General features: G+C 65.8%; 2 protein-coding genes across 3 annotated transcripts; both read right to left on the reverse strand.

Annotated features, from left to right (window-relative positions):
* Positions 1-135: 135 nt before the first annotated feature.
* LOC138848421 (transmembrane emp24 domain-containing protein 11) lies at positions 136-9,638 on the reverse strand. 2 transcript variants are annotated; one of them, XM_070067958.2, is made up of 5 exons: positions 9,429-9,628; positions 4,419-4,519; positions 1,775-1,900; positions 1,160-1,306; positions 136-348 (listed from the first exon to the last, which is right to left on the reverse strand). In XM_070067958.2, the coding sequence occupies exons 1-5, from the start codon at positions 9,550-9,552 to the stop codon at positions 199-201; spliced, it is 648 nt and encodes a 215-aa protein (XP_069924059.1). In that variant the 5' UTR covers positions 9,553-9,628; the 3' UTR covers positions 136-198. The 2 variants fall into 2 exon arrangements, with proteins under 2 accessions (XP_069924059.1, XP_089183002.1); XM_089326876.1 differs by lacking the exon at positions 1,775-1,900 and having other exon boundaries at positions 9,429-9,638.
* Positions 9,639-11,993: 2,355 nt separating this feature from the next.
* Positions 11,994-16,708, reverse strand: SPON2 (spondin 2). The gene is made up of 6 exons (XM_070067959.2): positions 16,359-16,708; positions 15,898-16,120; positions 15,374-15,597; positions 15,101-15,292; positions 14,777-14,951; positions 11,994-12,938 (listed from the first exon to the last, which is right to left on the reverse strand). Exons 2-6 carry the CDS (start codon positions 16,115-16,117, stop codon positions 12,754-12,756), a joined length of 996 nt encoding a protein of 331 aa, XP_069924060.2. The 5' UTR covers positions 16,118-16,120; positions 16,359-16,708; the 3' UTR covers positions 11,994-12,753.
* Positions 16,709-18,914: the final 2,206 nt, after the last annotated feature.

The raw sequence follows: 18,914 nt of genomic DNA on the forward strand, positions 1-18,914 counted from the left end.
CCCCCCCTCCCCCCCCCCCCCCCCCCCGCCTCTCAAGTAACAAATAAACCTTTAAAAAAAAAAAAAAAGCCCAGCCCTGCATTTACAAAAGGAGGGCGGGGCGGGTTCTGCCGGTCACTCAGCGGACGCGCCCTCCTGCGTGCACGGGGCTTTATTGCGCGGACGGGACGGCGTGCGGGTGCCCGCTGCGGCCAGGACTTAGAGCAGCTTCTTGGCGATGAAGAAGGCCTTCAGGTGCGTCATCTGGAAGACGCCCACTGCGAGGAGGACGAGCGTCTGTGCGAAGGCCCACCGCAGCACGTTGCTGTGCGTGTCTTCGCTGGTCACGCGGAAGCTCTCCTCGCGGTCCTGCGGGCGGAAGCGGCAGCTCTAGTTTCTCGCGGGACCGCGCGGCTGGCTCGAGGGAAGGGTCACCGTGGACGCCCGCGGTCATTTCTAGGTGCGCCATCGCCTCCCCAGGCTGGCAGCGTGGGCAAAAGGCAGCCTCACCAAACGCATTTCTGTATGCTGGTTTAAAATACCAGGGATTTGATCTGTTGAAGTGTTTTGCGGGGCCGGCGCCGTGGCTCACTTGGTTAATCCTCCGCCTGCGGCGCCGGCACCCCATATGGGCGCCGGGTTCCAGGCCAGCTCTGCTGTGGCCCGGGAGGGCAGTGGAGGACGGCCCAGGTGCTTGGGCCCTACACCCCATGGGAGACCAGGAGAAGCACCTGGCTCCTGGCTTCGGATCGGCGCGGTGCGCCAACCGCGGCGGCCATTGGAGGGTGAACCAACGGCAAAAGGAAGATCTTTCCCTCTGTCTCTCTCTCTCTCACTGTCCACTCTGCCTGTCAAAAAAAAAAAAATCCGTGGGAAATGGACCTGAGATGAGTATTTTTGTTCAAAAAACGTGGACCTCCACGCATAGTTTTTTCATCATGTGCCTTTCCATGACCGTCTCAGGCTCCAGTGTACTTGTCTATCCGTGCGCACCTCTGCTCGGGGCACTTCGCTGACGCGGGAAGGAGCCACGTGCCCCCCCCCGCCCCCGTCCTGGAGGAGCTCCTGGCCAGCAGCAGTGGGGAGCAGCGGCTGCCCTCTCCCCGCCCCCACACGCGCGCACCCCGCCAGCTCGAGGGGCGGGTGGGCAGCTGGCGGGAAGGGGGGCCGGCAGGCTGACCCTCTGGTAGTTCTGCTCCTTGAGAATCTGCTCGACTTGTTCCAGCAGGTGCTCCAGCTTGAAGGTGACTTCGTTGACCCGGTCCTTGGCTTGCGTGATGACCTCGTCCAGGTTGTGCTCCCCCACTCGGATGTGCAGGTGGATCCGCTGTGCAGAGGCAACAGGGAGAAGCCTGCGTGAGCCAGCGCCACCTGCTTCCCAGCCTCCCCTCCTCCTCACTGCTGCCCCGTCCCCGTCCTACTCGCTCTTTCTCGAGATGGTCACGCACCAAGCGAGGGCCTGCTGGCCAGAACGGCCCGCAGACCAGGCTGGAGTACAAGGTCCCCTTGTCTGTCCCCACGTCCTGCCGTGAAGAGCTTTCTTGTGTATTGAATCCCATTAGCAATTGGCCCTGCAGCTTTCGCTTTCAAGCCTGAGGGAGCACAGTTCTCTCCCCTCCCGCGCAGCCCTGCAGCAACCTTGGGGCTCTCCTTGGAGCCCCTCCCAAGCTCCCCGGCTCTCCGCAGCACCAGGGTCTGGCACGGGCTGCACGCGGGTTCTGCGGGCCGATGCCAGGCTCCGTTAGTGCTGACACCGCGGCCGCGGCGGTCGGCGAGGGCGGGGGCGTGGGCTCACCAGCTTGCTGCCTCCAAACGACAGGAGCCGTGTCGAATTGGACACCAAGCAAATGATGTGTTCCCCAGGCGAGTGGGAAGTGAAGTAGAAGGTTCCTTGTGGGCCGTAGAGCGCGGACAGCAACACCTGGGGGCGCGGTTTCCAACGCTTAGTACACACTGCTTTCATGCTTTTAATTTTTTTAAAAAAATGTTTTATTTATTTGAAAGGCAGAGTAGGAGAGAGAAAGAAATGATTCCACTGGTTCACTCTCCAAATGCCGGCAACAGCCAGAGGAGGAAGCCAGGAGCCGGAAACTCCGTCTAGATGAGGGTGAGGGGTAGCAAGGACCCAGGGGCTTGGGCATGGGCACGAGCAGGAAGCTGGATTGGAAGCAGAGCCAGGACCCCCCCTGTGGGACGTGCGCATGCGAGCAGGCGTCACCTGCGGGACAGCGCCCACCCCGCTTCCCTAATGAGCCATCCAAAATGCGGCAGTTCCTGAAGAAATCAAGCGGTGGGAACGCGCCAAGCGTTCAGCCTTGCTAGTCACGGAGAAATCCCTTTGTGGGCTCCGTGCTGGGCGGCGAAGACTCAGTGCCAGCAGTCAGAGACGCTTGCGACGCCCACACCCCATGGGGGAGCGCCTGGGGTCCAGCACCCTACTGATGTGCACCCTGGAGACAGCAGGTGATGGCCCAAGCCCTCGGGTCCCGGCCACTCGGGCGGGACACCTGTGATGGCCCAAGCCCTCGGGTCCCGGCCACTCGGGCGGGACACCTGTGATGGCCCAGCCCTCGGGTCCCGGCCACTCGGGCGGGACACCTGTGATGGCCCAAGCCCTCGGGTCCCGGCCACTCGGGCGGGACACCTGTGATGGCCCAGCCCTCGGGTCCCGGCCACTCGGGCGGGACACCTGTGATGGCCCAGCCCTCGGGTAGCAGCCACTCAGACGGGACACCTGGACAAAGTTCTGGGCTCCTGGACATGGGGACTGAGCAGAAGGTCTCTCTGTCCATCTGTCTCTAGCTTTCAAGTAAAATGAAAAATAAGTGAAGGGGCCAGCGCTGTGGGGTAGTGGGCTAAGCTTCCGCCTGCAGTGCTGGCACCCTATATGGGCTCTGGCTGTAGTCCCGGCTGCTCCACTTCCCATCCAGCTCTCTGCTGTGGCCTGGGGAAGCAGTGGAAGATGGCCAAGTGCTTGGGCCCTGCACCTGTGTGAGAGACCTAGAAGAAGCTCCTGGCTCCTGGCTCCTGGCTCCTGGCTCCTGGCTCCTGGCTTCGGATCACCCCACTTCCGGCCATCGCAGCCATTTGGGGAGTGAACCAGTGGATGGAAGACCTCTCTCTGTCTCTCCCTCTCTCTGGTACTATTCCTCTCAAATTAATAAATTTTTAAAATCTTTTAAAAAATAAAAAAATTTAAAAAGGATGAAAGAATACGTTGTATGCTGCTAGACCACAGTGTAATTAAATTAGGATCGATACTGGAGCGACTGCTGGAAAATCTCCCAGTACTTGAAAACAACACATAATTCTAATTAACACATGGGGCCAGAGGAACCTCAGGAGAAATTAAAAAGTATTTAGACAAGTGAAAACACAGTTCATCAGATTTGTGGACTGCAGTGATGAGAGAACTTGAAGACGTTCAACGCACATATTACAAAAGAAGATCTAAAGTCAGCAATCTATGCTCCTGCCTTAGGAAACTGGAAGAAGAGCAAGTCAAGTACAGAGTAATCAGAAGGAAAAAGATCAAAAAGAGCAAAAATCAGTGACACTGCTGGGCACAGGGACGCCAGCGAAAGCGAGAGACTCCACGGGCCTCCACCGAGCACAGCCGGCACAGTGGGGGAAGCGAGAGACTCCACGGGCCTCCACCGAGCGCAGCCGGCACAGTGGGGGAAGCGAGACTCCACGGGCCTCCACCGAGCGCAGCCGGCACAGTGGGGGAAGCCGCCGCGGGGGATGCCGGCATCTCAGTCCGCAGCGCTGGTCCAAGCCCTGGCTGCTCGGCTCCGCTCCCCACCCAGCTTCCTGCTAACGCGCCTGGGAAGGCGGTGCAAGGTGGCCCAAGGACACGGGTTCCTGCCACCCACGTGGGAGACCGGTGCAGTTCCTGGCTCCTGGCTTCAGCCTGGCTCAGCCTTGGCTGTTGCAGGCATTTGGGGAGCGAACCAGTGGATGAAAGATACCACCCCCCTTCTCTCTGTCCTTCTGCAAGAGAGAGAAAGAGAGCGAGTGTGAGGCACGCCACCCCCTGGTTCACACCCCTAATGCCTGGAACACCCAGTATCAAAGCGGGGAGCCAGACACTCCACCCAGGTCTCCCCCGTGGGTGGCAGGGGCCTGAACACTTGAGCCACCACCTGTGGCCTCCAGGGATGTGAATCAGCCTGAAGCTGGAAACGGCATCAGGACTTGAACCCAGGCCCTCGGATGTGGCCCTCGGATGCGGGGATCCCGAGGGGCCACACTGCCCGCCACAGTGAGATTCGGACCCTCTTCTGCGTGAGGAAGGCTGCAGGCGAGCGGCTTGTGCCGGGCCTGCGTGCAGCGCTGTGGAGATGTTACAGTGGCAGACGCTGCGTTCTGGGGAAACGGGGCCCATCAGGTTCGAGCAGATGAAGTCACCGAGCAGCAGAACCCCAGAGCTCACGGACCTCCTCGTTGTAGGTTGTGACGGTCACAAACAGCCCCAGGCCGGGGGCCGACTCGAGGAAGTCGTGTCTGTGCAGGTCCCATAGCTGGATCTTGAAAGTGCCTGGAAAACCAAGACTTCTGTCAGGCAACGGAACCGAGAGCCCAACGAGTCTGCTGGTAACGGAACCGCCCACACAGGAGCAGCCTTGTCCCCAGAGACCCCCTTGCAAAGCCTGGATCCCCGCTGCAGCCCACCTCGCCCTGTCCCAGGTGGCAGCCCCCACAGGGCCGGCTCTCCCCAGTCTCCCGTGTGCAGGTGCCATGACATCTGGCGGCGGCCTTGGCAGAGACGTCTGTGTGTGAGTCCTCGAAGCAGGAATTTACCTAGAGCGCCAAGGCCACCCCCCGGGCGCCGTACTGGGGGCCGAGGGCACAGCCAGCGAGACAGACGGGGCTCGTGCTCACAGGCAGCAGCAGGAAACGCACGCGCACGCAGGACGTGCTGGCCAAGAGCGAGCCGGGGCCGGGAGCTGTGCCGTGGCATGGGGGGACGTCGGGGGACTCCCCGCAGGGGAAGAGGAAGGAGGCGCATCTGAGGAATGGGAGTGTCCCTGGGGGCAGTGGACACAGTCCACTAAGTGCCGGCCGAGTGGCCGTGGGCGAGCTGGCCTCCAGGCTTCGGTGTCCTCGCTGAGAACTGTACCCCCCCACACTGGGTTGTCTGGAAGATTCGTGCCTGTGGGCCGCTCCCCTGTGGGGTGCTTGGCACACAGCAGGGGATGTGCTGTGTGCAGATCCAGGTGAGACACATATAACATACACATATGCACAAACATGCATGTACGAATCATAGACACATGTAGATATCAACGCACCGTACCAACATGTAAATGTCGCTGCTAACAGAAATAGAAATGCACACAAATACTACCATGTAACTGTCACACGCACTGACATATACACACCGCTAGCACATGCAACACTGACATACATATCACACAAATATCATGCCCATACCGCTAACATAAGTCGCATACACCCAGCTGACAGCCACACGCACACACACGCACACACTGGTGCCTTTCCCTTGCTGGCACACGCTGCCTCTGTCAGGAAAGACCCGTCTCCCTTCTCGTCGACCCAGAGGTCCTGGGACAGGAGCTTGCTGTGGCTGAGGAACACAGCAGGTGGAGTGGGCTTGGTAAAGTTTGTGGAAAACGGAATTAAAAGGCAAGTTTTGCTGGCTTGTGGCACCGGTTAAGCTGCCACTTGCAACGCTGGCATCCGGACTCCAGTGCCCGGGAGAGAATCCTCACTCTGCTTCCGAGCCGGCTCCTGCGAACGCGCCTGGGAGGCCCAGTACTCGGACTCCTGACACCGCCGTGGGAGATCCGGAAGAAGCTCCTGGCTTCAGCCTGGCCCAGCCCCGGCCGTTTGTGGCCATCTGAGGACCGAACCAGCGGATGAAAGCTCACTCGCTCTCTCATTCTTTCTGCCTTTCAAATAAGTAAATAGACAAATCTTTTAAACAAATACTTTACTTTGGTGCAAATGTTTGGGATCCATGCACAGATGTTTCTTCGGTTTCCACAAACTTTGGGAAGGTTCCCCGCATGTGTGGTGGGAAAGGTGCCCACAGCGTGTGCTTGGCGACAGGAGCTAAGGAATGAGTGCCCGCTGGGCTCCCGGATAACCCTGCCCTGGGTCCTCTGGACCAGGGGCCAGGGAGGGGGTCTTACTTTTGGGGCTATCTGGAGCCAAAACCACACACACACACACACACACACACACACACACACACACACGCTACCCAGGGCCGGAAGTGACAGCAATAGCTGTCACCCCCAAGGCTGCCAGCAGATGGCAGAAGAGAAGCACTGGTCACAGGCGGAGACCAGGAACCCCCAACAGGAGGAGCGGCCGCAGGTCGGCTTCTCCCCTGACCAAGAGGCCGCGGGGTTCCCGGAGGCACGGGACACAGGTGCTGAACGCTGCTGCCTGCAGGGCAGTAGCACCTGTCCTGTCGTGTGGCTGGCAGTGTCACTGCGCAAAGCGCTGTCCCCTCCAGCCCAACAGCTCAGCGTCACGAGCAGAAGCCTGAGCCCCGAGAAGGGACCCCCTCACCTCGCAGGTGTCAGGCACCTGGGCCGCCACCTCTCGCCACACCGGATGGGCCGGGAGCCTGCCTGTGCGCTGCAAACCAGCCCGGAGTGCCTGCAGAGCCCGTGGGCGCAGAATTCGCCCCAGGTCCCCTCCCCGAGTATCCCATGTAGTGACCAGAGAGCTTGCCGGGTGCCAGGATTGGAGCCACCTTGGAATGCAGGCGCCCCACGGTGCCTTAACCGCTGTGCCACTCGCCTGCCGAATCGAGTCTCCCCTCCAGCACAGGCTCACACATCCTGGTCCCTGCACTCCACAGCACTTCCGCTCTGTCACTCCCTGTCCTTCCTTCGATACTTTTTACAGTACCACATAGGGGGCCGGAGCTGTGCTGTGGCTGGTGGCAGCATCCCATATGGGTGCCGGTGTAGGTCCCAACTGCTCCACTTCCGGTCCAGCTCTCTGCTGTGGCCTGGGAAGGCAGTGAAGATGGCCCAGTGCTTGGGCCCTGCACCCGCGTGGGAGACCCGGAGGAAGCTCCTGACTCCTGGCTTCCGATTGGCCCAGACCTGGCCGTTGCAGCCATCTGGGGAGTGACCCAGTGGATGGAAGACCTCTCTGCTTTTCAAATAAATAAATAGATCTTTAAAAAATGGTCACATAGGACAGATATGCAATGGGGCAGTTAAATGCCACTTGGGACACGTGCAGCCCATATCTAAGCGCCTGGGTTCGAGTTCCGGCTCCACTTCCAAGTCCAGCTTCCTACGACCGCAGACCTGGGAGGCAGCAGCGATGGGTTAAGGCCTTGGGCCCCAGCTGCTCACGTGGGAGAGCTCCCGGCTGGAGCTGAGCCAGGTCTGGCCCAGTCCTCGCTGTCGGGGCCATCTGGGGAACGAACCAGCTCATGGAAGCTGTGTCTCTGAGCTTCAAACAAAATGGAAATGAGCAGGAATTTAAGAGTGCGGGGGGCCAGGAGCCCCTGCTCTGCTTCTCTCCTCCAGGCACCCCCAAAGGGGCGCCCCCTTCTTCTCTCCAGGTTAGGGATTTACGATGAGAAAACATTGGTAAGAACCAGTAGAGACGCAACCACGCACAGGAGTATCGGGGTTCTTATGCCTGCGCAGTGGGCAGGCAGCTTCTCCTCCTCTCCCCGAGGGGTTTGAGGCTGGTCAGCAAGGCTGGAGTGGCGGCCAGACGGGTGGGAAGGGCAGGGATGGAGCTGGCGCCAGGGCCGGGCCGGTGCCTGCTCCCCAGGCACAGGGCAGAGAGGCAACGGCAGGTCTCTCTGCCCCCAAGGCTGCCACCTGCTCTCCCCCGTGCCCTGGGCACGACGGGCTCACCACCCACTCCGGACAGTGCAAGCTGAGCCTGGAGGAGACAGACCGGGGACGGTGGTTGACTGCCCGCCCCGCTGGGCTGCGGCCTCCAGGGAGCACCTGCTTGAATGTACCCACCACAGCCGGCCCAGGCACCAGCTTTGAGAGTTTGTCCGTTTCTCTGTCCGCGCACCTGTGTGCCTCTCTCTGCCGCCTGTTCTTTCGCTTCTCCCCAGTCCAGTGTTCAGCGCTTGTCACTTTCGGCGCTGAATGCCAGGGGCCGCTCAGGCCCAGTCTGGTCCCTCTCGCCGCGGCGCGGCTCTGGCCCAGGCCCCAGGAGCTCTTCGCCTCTGGCTGCCTCGGCTCCGGGCTCCGCTGGACTTCCTGGCGCTCAGGGTTCAGCCAGTGCCTCAGGAGGATTCCGTGCAGCTGTTTCGGCTTCCAGTTCCCACTCCCCCCTTTCCAGGGGCCGCTCCCCCCATCGCAACCTGGACAGTGCGGGCCACCTGCTGCCGTCTCTCCTCCAAGGTCACAGCCCCGGCCCCTCGGTTTCCCGTTCTTGCCAAGTGCCGCAGCTGCTTTCAGGGGCTGCTCTGTCCTCCAAGGCTCCCCGGTCTCGCTCGGGCCAAGTTCCCCCGCGGGGCCTGACACGATCCGGCTCTTCCTGTGGCTGCACTGGGTGTTCCGCAGAGCTCTGAACGGAGACAGCTGTGTGGGGCCGGCCAGGGGACGACAGAGCCCGGGAGCAGGGCTCGGGCTGGTGTCCCGGGGGACGGGACTGCCACGCTCTCGACGCCGGCGCTCGGAGCCAGCATGGTGGAGACAGGGCCTGGAGGCACCCACTCCTGCTGCCTCTGCCCCTCCGCCCCAGATGCCGCGGGGCGGCCAGGAAGGGCACCGTGTCCCCCCGCCCCTCCTCTGCCCTCCACGGGTTACTAGAAAAACAGGGCTGTCCAGCCAGGAGGCGGAGCACGCCCTGGGCAAGACAGCTGGGCCCAGCTGGGCCGAGGGGACGCAGGGACAGTGCCTTCTGGGTGCTGGGCCAGGGTCTGAAGCTTCGTAAACTCCGCCTCATCACCATTACAGCCGCCACCATGCCCGTGTTGTCCCGTTTACAAATGCACAACCACAGAGAGTGAACAGCTGGCCCAGGGCACACGGTTGTGAGGGGCAGAGCCGGGTCCGGTTCAGACGCGGCCCCAGCAGGGGGCCCCGGGCACCACGCAGCCTCCTCTGCCCTTCCACCCAGGCTGCAGAGAACGCAGCTGTGACGGCCGGGACAGACGGGAGGGAGACCCTGGACCACCGGCGTGCAGCCAGGACATTCGGTGATGGTTCCGGCCTGGGTGCTGAACCACCCCAGCCTTGCCACACTGAGGGCCGGCTCCGCTGGGCTTCAAGGCCTGGCCACCATCGGCACAGACAACGGGCGCGGGAGGGCCGCCGCCTCCGCCCAGGCGCCTGGATCCCGGCTGCCTGCCCAGGAGCCACGAAACCCACCGCCCAGGCTGTTCCGGGCCAGGTTTGCACAACTTGGCGCAGCAGGCAGGGGGCCGCCGGCTGTCAGCACCGCTCAGCCGGGGGCTGGCCGGGAGGCCACGCCTCACCCACCTGTGATCAGCGTGTCGCTCGGGACGTCCTCTATTATGCACTTCTCCTCCCGCTCCCCCGCGTGGAAATAAAACGCAGTGGAGAGCGGAGCGCAGAGACACAGCAGGAGCGCCGCGGCGGGCATGGCGGCGGCTCTGGGGAATCGATTTCCGTGAGAAGCCGTGAGAAGCCGCAGCGGGGCCTGCACCTGGGCGGCGGGGCGGGGCGGGGCGGGGCGGAGCCCAGGGAAGCCGGGGGGGGGGGGGGGGGCCGCCCCCGCCCCCAGCGCCCCGCAGGTGGGCGACGAGGGAGGAGCCCCGGCCGGAGGAGCCGGGGCTGCGGTTGGGGACGGCGCGGGCCAGGGCTGCCAGGCTCCCTCTCCTCGTTCAGGGCGGCGCTGGGGCGCAGCGGGTTAACGCCCTGGGCTGAAGTGCCGGCAGCCCATAAGGGAGAGAGAGGTTCTAGTCCCAGCTGCTCCTCTTCCCATCCAGCTCCCTGCTGTGGCCTGGGAAAGCAGTGGAAGATGCCCAAATGCTTGGACCCTGCGCCCACGTGGGAGACCCTGAAGAAGCTCCTGGCTCCTGGCTTCGGATCAGCACAGCACCAGCCGTTGCGGCCACCTGGGGAGTGAACCATTGGACGGACGGAAGACCTCCCTCTCTCCCTCTCTCCCTCTCCCTCTCTCTCTGCCTCTCTCCCTCTCTCTCTCTCTCCCTCTCTCTCCCTCCCTCTCTCTCTCCCTCTCTCCCTCTCTCCCTCTCTCCCTCTCTCCCTCTCTCTCTCTGCCTCTCCTCGCTCTGTGTAACTCTGACTTTCAAATAAATAAATAAATACTTTTAAAGGAGTCACAAGTCACCATCCTTCTGATCACTTCAGCTCCCGGCCACGGCTTTGTGAAAAGCCTTTAGGCCCGAGCGCGGAACCTCTCTGCTGAGGCAGCCGCGGCCCCGCGCCCACGAGGGGGCCACGCACGCTGCCCGCGCTGCGCCGCTCCCGGGGCTCCAGCAACTCAGGGGAGCGGGCGAGGCCGGCAGGGCGCCCCCGCGCCGCCCCGGGGGCCGGGAGCGCACGCGAGGGCGCGTGGGCCGCGAGGGCGCGTGGGCCGGGCCGCGTTCCGGTGCATCATGGGACAGGGGCGCGGCGCGGGGCTCGCGGGAGGCGCTCCCCGCTCGCCTCCCCGGCTCGCTGCCCACCGCGGGCCCCAGCGTCGGGCGGAATGCGTGGACGCGCCCTGGCGAGCCCTGGGAGCTCGTGCGGGAGAGGCGGCAAGGTGGCTGCTCGGCGACCTGGGCCCCGGCTCGGCTGCACACACGCACACGCACGCTGCAGACAGCCTTGACCCCGGAGCTGCCCTGTGAAGCTGGCCTCCTTGCGGTCATGGCAGTGAGCTGGTGGGCCGGCATGTGGGCGGTGCGCGGCCTGGAGGGGCGGGCGAGGGACAGCCCGGCCTCCGCCCTGTTGCTGCCCAGCCTGGCGCTGGCGCTGGCGCTCAGGCGTGAGGCGGCACCTCTGCATTGCCACTCGCTGCTGAAAAAGACATTGTGCTCTGCAGAATTTTAAGCAAGCGAAACAAAGGGATTGTGTGCGGAGCCCCAGACAGACAGACACACACACACAGACGGCGCCCGGGGCGTGCCAGGGGAACCCCCAGATGAGAAGCCATGGGCAGCTCAGTGTGCGTCTCCAACTCACAGCCGCCGTACCAGAGGGACGCCGGACAGGACAGGGGCGGCTGGCGCCGAGCCCCCTACACAGCCGCATCCCCGCCTGCCTGTCCCCGCGGCTTGCCGGCATCCCGTCTGGCAGGTGTTCGCTCTGCTGCTGTTTGTCCGGTCTCCCCTCCCCGCCGTCCCTGGTGCCTGGGTTTGCAGGGACCTCCCTCAGGCGTGGTCATCAGCACCTGCAGGTGCACCGGGGTCTCAAGGAATAAGTGTGGCTGGCCCCGGGTGCACACGTCTGAGCTGGAGCAGCCGCTGCTCACCCCAAAGCTCAGGGGTCCAGGGGTCCTGCTTTGAGTGACCGGAGACCCACGCTGGGTCCCTGCTAGCCCGTGCCTGTCCTCCGCCTGCTGTCTTGTCCACCAGCACTGGAGCGCGTGCAGGACACGGGGGCTGCGTGTGCGCCCCCCCCCCCAGGCTGTGCCTGTCTCTGCCTGCTGTCTCGTCCACCAGGGTGTGCGTTCTCCCCCCACCCCAGGCCCCAGACTGTGCCTGTCTCTGCCTGCTGTCTCGTCCACCAGGGTGTGTGCCCCCCCGCCCCGGCCAGGCCGTGCCTTCGAGCCACCTCTGGCGTCTCATGTGTCTCCATGCTTCATGACCTGCTCTGTATCTGACGATCTCTGATGCCCGTGGCCAGCGGCAGCCCCTCTAGCTGGGCCCCATGTCCCTTCGGCAAGGTGCCCTGGCCCTGAGTGGGGAGGCACTAGCGCACGGCGTCCTTTCCCGGCTGTGGCTGCCCGAGCGCTCCCAGAGGACAAGGCAGGCGACACTTCTTCCTTTGCGTGTTGGAAGTCAGACATTCTATGTGCCATGGAAATGTGAGACTGAAGAGTTTTATTTAACTCCTTTGATTATAGATCTGTATCTCTTTTGTGCTAAATATCTTTATTCTTTTTTAAAAAGATTTATTTATTTGAAAGAGTAACAGAGAGAGAGAGGTCTTCCATCCACTGGTTCACTCCCCAAATGGCCACAACAGTCAGGGCTGGGCCAGGCAGAAGCCAGGAGCCTGGGGCTTCATCCAGGTCCCCGACACGGGTGCAGGGGCCCAAGGACCCAGGCCGTCTTCCACTGCTTTCCCAGGCCATTAGCAGGGAGCTGGGTTGGAAGTGGAGCAGCCGGGACTTGAACCGGCACCCGTTACTGGCATTGCAGGTGGCGGCTCGCCTGCTAAGCATAAGGCCAGCCTCCAAAATCTTTATTCTTAATGGCATTGACATAGGAGAGCTAGAACGTGAGGACCTGATAGAAGGTTCTGGAACGTGAGAACCCGAGGGAAGGTTCTGGAACGTGAGAACGTGAGGGAAGGCTCTGGTACTGCTCATTTCTTGTCCCTGCTTGGCTGCCGGTGGTCGTGCTTGGTGAAGCCTCACCCCGGGGTGGGCCCCGGGCGGCCTGGCGCCAGGTCTGAGGTATCTGACCACCACGTGGGTGCCGGCTCCTGGCCGGGGTGCGAGGGGGTCGTCCTCTTGCCCAGGTAGGACAGCAATAAATTACAGGGTCTTCACTCGGGGTGGCCCAGGGCGCCGAGGGCCTGTCCGCAGCCCCCCAGTCCTGCCCGCAGAGGGCCTGCTCCGTGGGCAGGGGCGGGGCCCCTGCAGGCCGCCAGCTGTCACCGGTGGAGGGTCCTAGACACAGTTGTCGGGCACACAGTCGGCCTCCTCCTGCAGCGCGGGGCAGGGGTCCCCGTGGTTGGCGGGCTGCACGCGCACATAGCGGGTTCTGTTCCTGGAGCCCAGCTTCCCACAGGGACCTCCGCACAGGCCCCAGGATGACCACAGGGACACCTCGCAGTCCAGCGGCGTCTCTGGAACTGGGCCAAGCACAGGGGAGACACGGAGGCGTGGGCGCACCGCCCAGGGTGCCCCGCTCGGGGCGAGCTTCTGGAAAGCAGGCACCCACCCAAGGCTGCGGGAGCCCCTGGGGCCCTGTGGACGGAGCGGGTCAGACCCGGGCGGCGGCGAGCACTGGGGGGCCCAGCCGGTGCCTAAGTCAGCGGGGTCGGTGTAGGGTGGATCACCTTCTAGACTGTACGAGTGCCGGCTGGTGCACCGCACGCCACCCCAGCCCTGGCGGGTCAGCGCGCGAGGGCGGGGCTCACGGATGGACCTGGGGGTCCCAGTGACAAGCGGCGGCCAGCAGAGGAGCAGGAAGCCAGGAGCTTGCCTGGGGTCACAGGCCCAGCCTTTGGAGAGGCCAGCGCGGGGGCAGTGCAGTGGGAGCCGACAGAGAGCCTGGAGGGCTGCGGGCCTGAGTGCAGGGGCGGGGGCGGGGGCGGGGGCGGGGGCGGGGCAGCCGTGGCCGAGCAGTCGGCCCCAGGTCAGGCAGCTGAGGCGTCTGCTGCGGAAGGAACTCTGAACGTGGCGCTCCATCTGCCTCCTGCCCTCTCCCCCTCGGCCTGTCCCCTGCAACGCCCCCGCCCCCTGCCCCCCTCCCCAGGCCTCGAGCTCAGCTCACGGCACCACCTGCCCCAGACTGCTGTGGTGGCGTCCACTGCCTGTGCCGGGCATCTGGAATGGGGCGTCCACTCGGGCAAACACGCGAGAGACCAAGCCCCACCCGAGCTGGCGTGGGGGCGGTGCTGCTGTCCAGTGCCACAGGGCTGCCCTGTGAGAGCCGCAGGACAAGGGCTGGGCCAGGGGAGGCCGGGCGCGGCCTCTGGCCAGGGGCAGGTTTCCGTCAGCCACATGAGCGCCCCCTTCCTGTCGGACCCTGACCTGACTCGGGGGCCAGGCAGAGGCCCCCAGAGAGGCCGGATCTGGTGGAAGCCAGCTCCTCCGGGGGAGATGACTGAGCCCGGCCCTCCTGGCACACAGGGCCTCAAACCCACCCCACGGCTCCGCCTGCCCTCCCCACGCACGAGGGGCTGCCTGGCGCTGTCCCGGGACCCAGGGCAGGGTCCAGGAGGTGCACAGCAGGTGCACCAAGGGGAGGTGCCAGCCATGGCTCCACAGGTGCACCAAGGGAAGGTGCCGGCCACGGCTCCGCAGGTGCACCATGGGGAGGTGCCGGCCACGGCTCCGCAGTGCACCATGGGGAGGTGCCGGCCACGGCTCCGCAGTGCACCATGGGGAGGTGCCGGCCACGGCTCCGCAGTGCACCATGGGGAGGTGCCGGCCACGGCTCCGCAGTGCACCATGGGGAGGTGCCGGCCACGGCTCCGCAGTGCACCATGGGGAGGTGCCGGCCACGGCTCCGCAGCTGTGCAGACAGCAGTGCCAACACGGGGGTCTGGGAGGGCACCTGCCTGCCCCCTCCCGGGTATACTGGACTCTGTCATCGACTCTGAGCCTGAACCCTGGGAGCAGCCCCGGCACGGGCTGCACCCGGCAGACGGGGACACCGTGCCTGCCCCAGCGAGGCCCCGGCTGGCGCTGGGCTCAGCAAACTCTCGGCTGCAGGGCTCTGCCCCGGCACACGGCGGCCCCCTGCATGCTCCCCTGTGGAGACTGCTCGGGCTCGTGCTCCGCTGGGGCAGCCCAACACCACACCTTTCAAAGCCAGCTCCACCTGGCCGCCAGCGCCGGCGTCACCGTGGGGGTCGCTCAGGTGCCGACTCCTGTGCCACGTCCCTCGGGCCGAGCCAGGATGACGATGCAGGGGCTTGGGGCCCTCGGACTCAGCGTGACACCAGCGAGCACCTGGGCTTACCTGACAGGCTGTCCATGATCTCGTTGCCCCTGCTGGCCAGGTCTGGGGCAGGCGGGACGAAGGCCCTGGGGCTCTGCCGCAGCCGCACCAGGGTCACTGTGGCGATGGGAGGCAGCGCCTTCAGCCGCGGGTAGTAGAAGGAGTTGGCCGGGTGGCTGGGCGAGGAGGACGTGATCTGGGGAGACAGCAGCGCGTCGGCGGGGGCCGAGAGGCCGGCTTGTGCCAGCCCGTGCGGCCCGAGGGACGGGGGCGGAAAACAGCCCAGCCTTGGCCCTGTGCAGGGGACCCTGGGAAGAGGGCGCAGGGCCTCGCCCGGTCACTCGCCTCGGTCACCGCGTCCTGGGGGATGGTGGCGAAGTTGGGGGAGGAGAAGGTGAAGCCGCTGTCCGTGCCGGCGTCGTAGGGGTACAGGTCCACGGCCACCTGCTCCCGCCAGCGGCTCCCCTCACACAGGTCCAGGCTGTCGACGCCCACGAACCAGTCGGGGCTGGGGACGATGCGCACCACGAAAGACACCTGGGAGCGGTTGGCGCGGGGTGAGGCCCGCGGGACCCCGGGCGCCCCCCGCCCCCCGCCCAGCCCCCTGGCGAGGCTCACCAGCGAGTGCCGCGAGTGCACCTCCAGCTCCGCGGTGCTCTGCCCGGTGCCGCTGGGGACGGCGGGCGCCGAGAACACCGCGTGCACGCTCTGCAGCCGCTCCCCCGCGGCCTCCACCTCCCTCATCAGGGCCCAGGCCTCGCCGCGCTCCGCGAACTCCCGCAGCCCGTTGCTGACGTGTTGGCCCTTCCTCCACATGCTGTAGTCCGAGCTGTGAGCCGCCCCTGTGGGACAGGGGGCCCGTGAGCAGAGGCGGGGCTACCCCAGCGCGGATACCGGATGCCGCCGGCTCACCCCACACACAAGGCGGGGAGCCGCCAGGGCGACCTCCTGCGGCCGCACCTGGCCTGGCAGCTGGCCGTCCACCCCATCAGGGCCCTCGCACAGTAGGTGCTTAGCAGGAGTGCCCTCCAAACTGTGAAGTGCTGCGCCGGGACGGTGCTGTGAGCATCTAGCCCCTACCCGCCCTGGGGCGTGAATCACCACCCACATGCCCTGGGGTCGGGTAGGGGGGCGGCCCTTACCCAGCAGGGAGGACCACTGTGCTGGAGGCCGGAACAGGGGATACTGCTTGGGGAACGCTGTCTGGCTCCACTTGCCCGTGAAGGTGAGGCTGTATCTGGCCAGCGACCGGGCAGTGCAGAGGGATTCTGCCCCCAGAGGCTGGCCGGAGGCGGGCCCGAGCGTGGCCAGGAGAAGCGCGCAGAGAGCCGTGCCCAGCGCGGCGGGCCGAGGAGTTGCCATCGCCTGCGGCAGAGAGCGCGGGGTTGGCGCCAACCGGGGGCCCCCAGCGCACTGGGGCTGCGGAGCTGGGAGGCGCCCGCACTCCCCAAGCCGCTCCCCGGACGCCGACCCCACGGGCGCCGTGCGCGCGAGGCTGCGGGGACCAATGGGCGCCGCCAAGGCGGTACCGCGCGCAAGCCCGGGCGCCGGGGGCAGCCCGCGGGGTCTCCCTGCGCGTCGCGGGCGGAGGCGCCGTACTCACCCGACAGCAGCGGCGGGGGAGGGCGGCGGCGGCCCGCGAGCGCCCGGAGGTCCTATATATGCCGGAGCGGCCGCCCGCGCTGGCCAATGAGGCTGCAGCCCCTCCTGTCCGCGGGGCCTGCGGAGATGTCAGCGGGGAGGAGGGCGGAGACAGGCGCTCCGGGCTGAGCTCACTGCCCCGGGGCGCCGCCGCACCCCGCTCTGCCGGCCCCGCCCCTTGCGCCCGCAGCTCCTCCGCGCCCTGCCCGGTCTCCCGTGAGCTGAACCGAGCCCGGGGCCGCCGGCTCCGCCTCCCTGGACTGGGGGCCGCTGGGTCTCCGCTTGACCGTTGCCTCTCGGGCGACCTGACCGACAGCGACAGCGCGGGAGCAGCTGCGGCGGGGTGGGGGGGACACACGGGAGGGCAGGGCTTCAGGGCCCAGGCGGGAGGCTGGCCCGGCTCCCCCAGCCCCTCCCCTGGGTCAGGCGACCCAGGCTGGAGTTGGCGGAGCCCCGGCGGGGGTGGGGGAGCCTTGCTCAATCCAAGACCCTTCAAGTCTAAACAAAGCACATCCTGACCGTGCGCGCTCTGTGTGTTCGGGGAGGAGGCGGCCGCCAGAGCAGAGCGCAGACAACACAGATGATCTAACCCGTATTTCAAACAAACGCACGGCACCCGTGTAGACTCAGGCCCGGGCCGGAGCTGGAATGTGGGTGCTCGTGAGCCAGGGAGGACTGGGGAGAGCACTCCAGGCGTGCTGAGTCCTCCCAGGAGTGTGGGCGCCTGTGCTCCCCGTGCTCCACGTGTGCTGAGTCCTCCCGGGAGTGTGGGTCCTGTGTTCCCCGTGCTAAGTCCTCCCGGGTGTGGGTCCGGGGCTCCCCGTGCTGAGTCCTCCTGGGGGTGTGGGTCCGTGGCTCCCCATGCTGAGTCCTCCTGGGGGTGTGGGCGCCTGTGCTCTCCGTGCTCCCCATGCTGAGTCCTCCTGGGGGTGTGGGTCCGGGGCTCCCCATGCTGAGTCCTCCCGGGAGTGTGGGCGCTTGTGCTCCCCGTGCTGAGTCCTCCCGGGAGTGTGGGTCCAGGGCTCCCCGTGCTAAGTCCTCCCGGGTGTGGGTCTGGGGCTCCCCGTGCTGAGTCCTCCTGGGGGTGTGGGTCCAGGGCTCCCCGTGCTCCACATGTGCTGAGTCCTCCTGGGGGTGTGGGTCCGTGGCTCCCCATGCTGAGTCCTCCTGGGAGTGTGGGTCCAGGGCTCCTCGTGCTCCCCATGCTGAGTCCTCCCGGGTGTGGGTCCGGGGCTACCCATGCTGAGTCCTCCCGGGAGTGTGGGCGCCTGTGCTCCCCATGCTGAGTCCTCCCGGGTGTGGGTCTGGGGCTCCCTGTGCTCCCCGTGCTGAGTCCTCCCGGGTGTGGGTCCAGGGCTCCCCGTGCTCCCCATGTGAGTCCTCCTGGGTGCGGGTCCAGGGCTCCCCGTGCTGAGTCCTCCCGGGTGTGGGTCCAGGGCTCCCCGTGCTGAGTCCTCCCGGGTGCGGGTCCGGGGCTCCCCGTGCTCCCCATGTGAGTCCTCCCGGGTGCGGGTCCGGGGCTCCCCGTGCTCCCCATGTGAGTCCTCCCGGGTGCGGGTCCAGGGCTCCCCGTGCTCCCCGTGTGAGTCCTCCCGGGTGCGGGTCCTGGCTCCCCGTGCTCTCTGCCTCCCCACCTCTCACCACAGGAGCAGAGCAGCTGCAGGCAGAAGTGGCACAGCCCATGTCGTAGGAATCCTGGCGTCTCGCTTAACAGAAGACAGATGGCGTCCCGCCCTTGCCTGCGGGGCGGGGAGGGGCCTCGGCCCCCACAGCAGCCCAGCAGAGACCCAGAGCCAGGGGTGCTCTTGGGAGAGCCAGGGAGGGGCAGCAGCCGGCCGCTCTGTGCTGTCTGAGCTGGGCCTCGGGTGCCCGCTTGGCCGTGGAGGCCACGGAGGGGCGGGCCCCAGCCAGAGAAAGGCAGCAGGAGATGACCCCACTGCAGTGGAGGTGGGGAGCCCTCACCGGGGGCCACCCAGGCCCGGCCCACCCTGTGTCCAGCAGCCTGCGTGGCCTCAGGGAGTTGGCAGATGCAGGGGGTCCATCTGCCTGGGGTTGCCAAGTGGTCAGGCTAAGTGGACCATGGAGAGAGGCACAGGGGAGGCCTGGGGTGGGGACAGGTGGGCTTAGTTCTGGGGTCTGCGGTCCCTTGGGCTGGGCTGGGGGTCTCGGGAGGAGCCTGGCTGACCTCGGATGACCTATGCTTTCATGGCCCCAGCTCCTGTTGCGTACGCCAGGGCGGCCCGGCCCCCCTGAGGGTGCCCCACCCCCTCCCCAGGAGTCCCGCCTGCATCGCAGCCAGGGGCCTGAGCGGCGCACTCGGTGCAGGGTGCGCTTTGCAGGCAGGAGTCTGCCGTTGAATGGGCGGTTGTTTAACTCGCCGACACTGCTGCCGGGGTCCTCTGAGGACGGGGCCTTCCTGGAGGTCACTCCCTGGCCTCTGTGCCCAGGCGGTTTCCAGGGAAGGGCGCTGCCAGCCCAGGCCCCGGCCGGCAGCCCCGTCCCTGACCCTGCCCTGTTG

The sequence above is a fragment of the Oryctolagus cuniculus genome, chromosome 2 (assembly GCF_051225735.1).
Source record: "Oryctolagus cuniculus isolate XC-2025 breed Fujian yellow rabbit chromosome 2, ASM5122573v1, whole genome shotgun sequence".
Taxonomy (NCBI): domain Eukaryota; kingdom Metazoa; phylum Chordata; class Mammalia; order Lagomorpha; family Leporidae; genus Oryctolagus; species Oryctolagus cuniculus.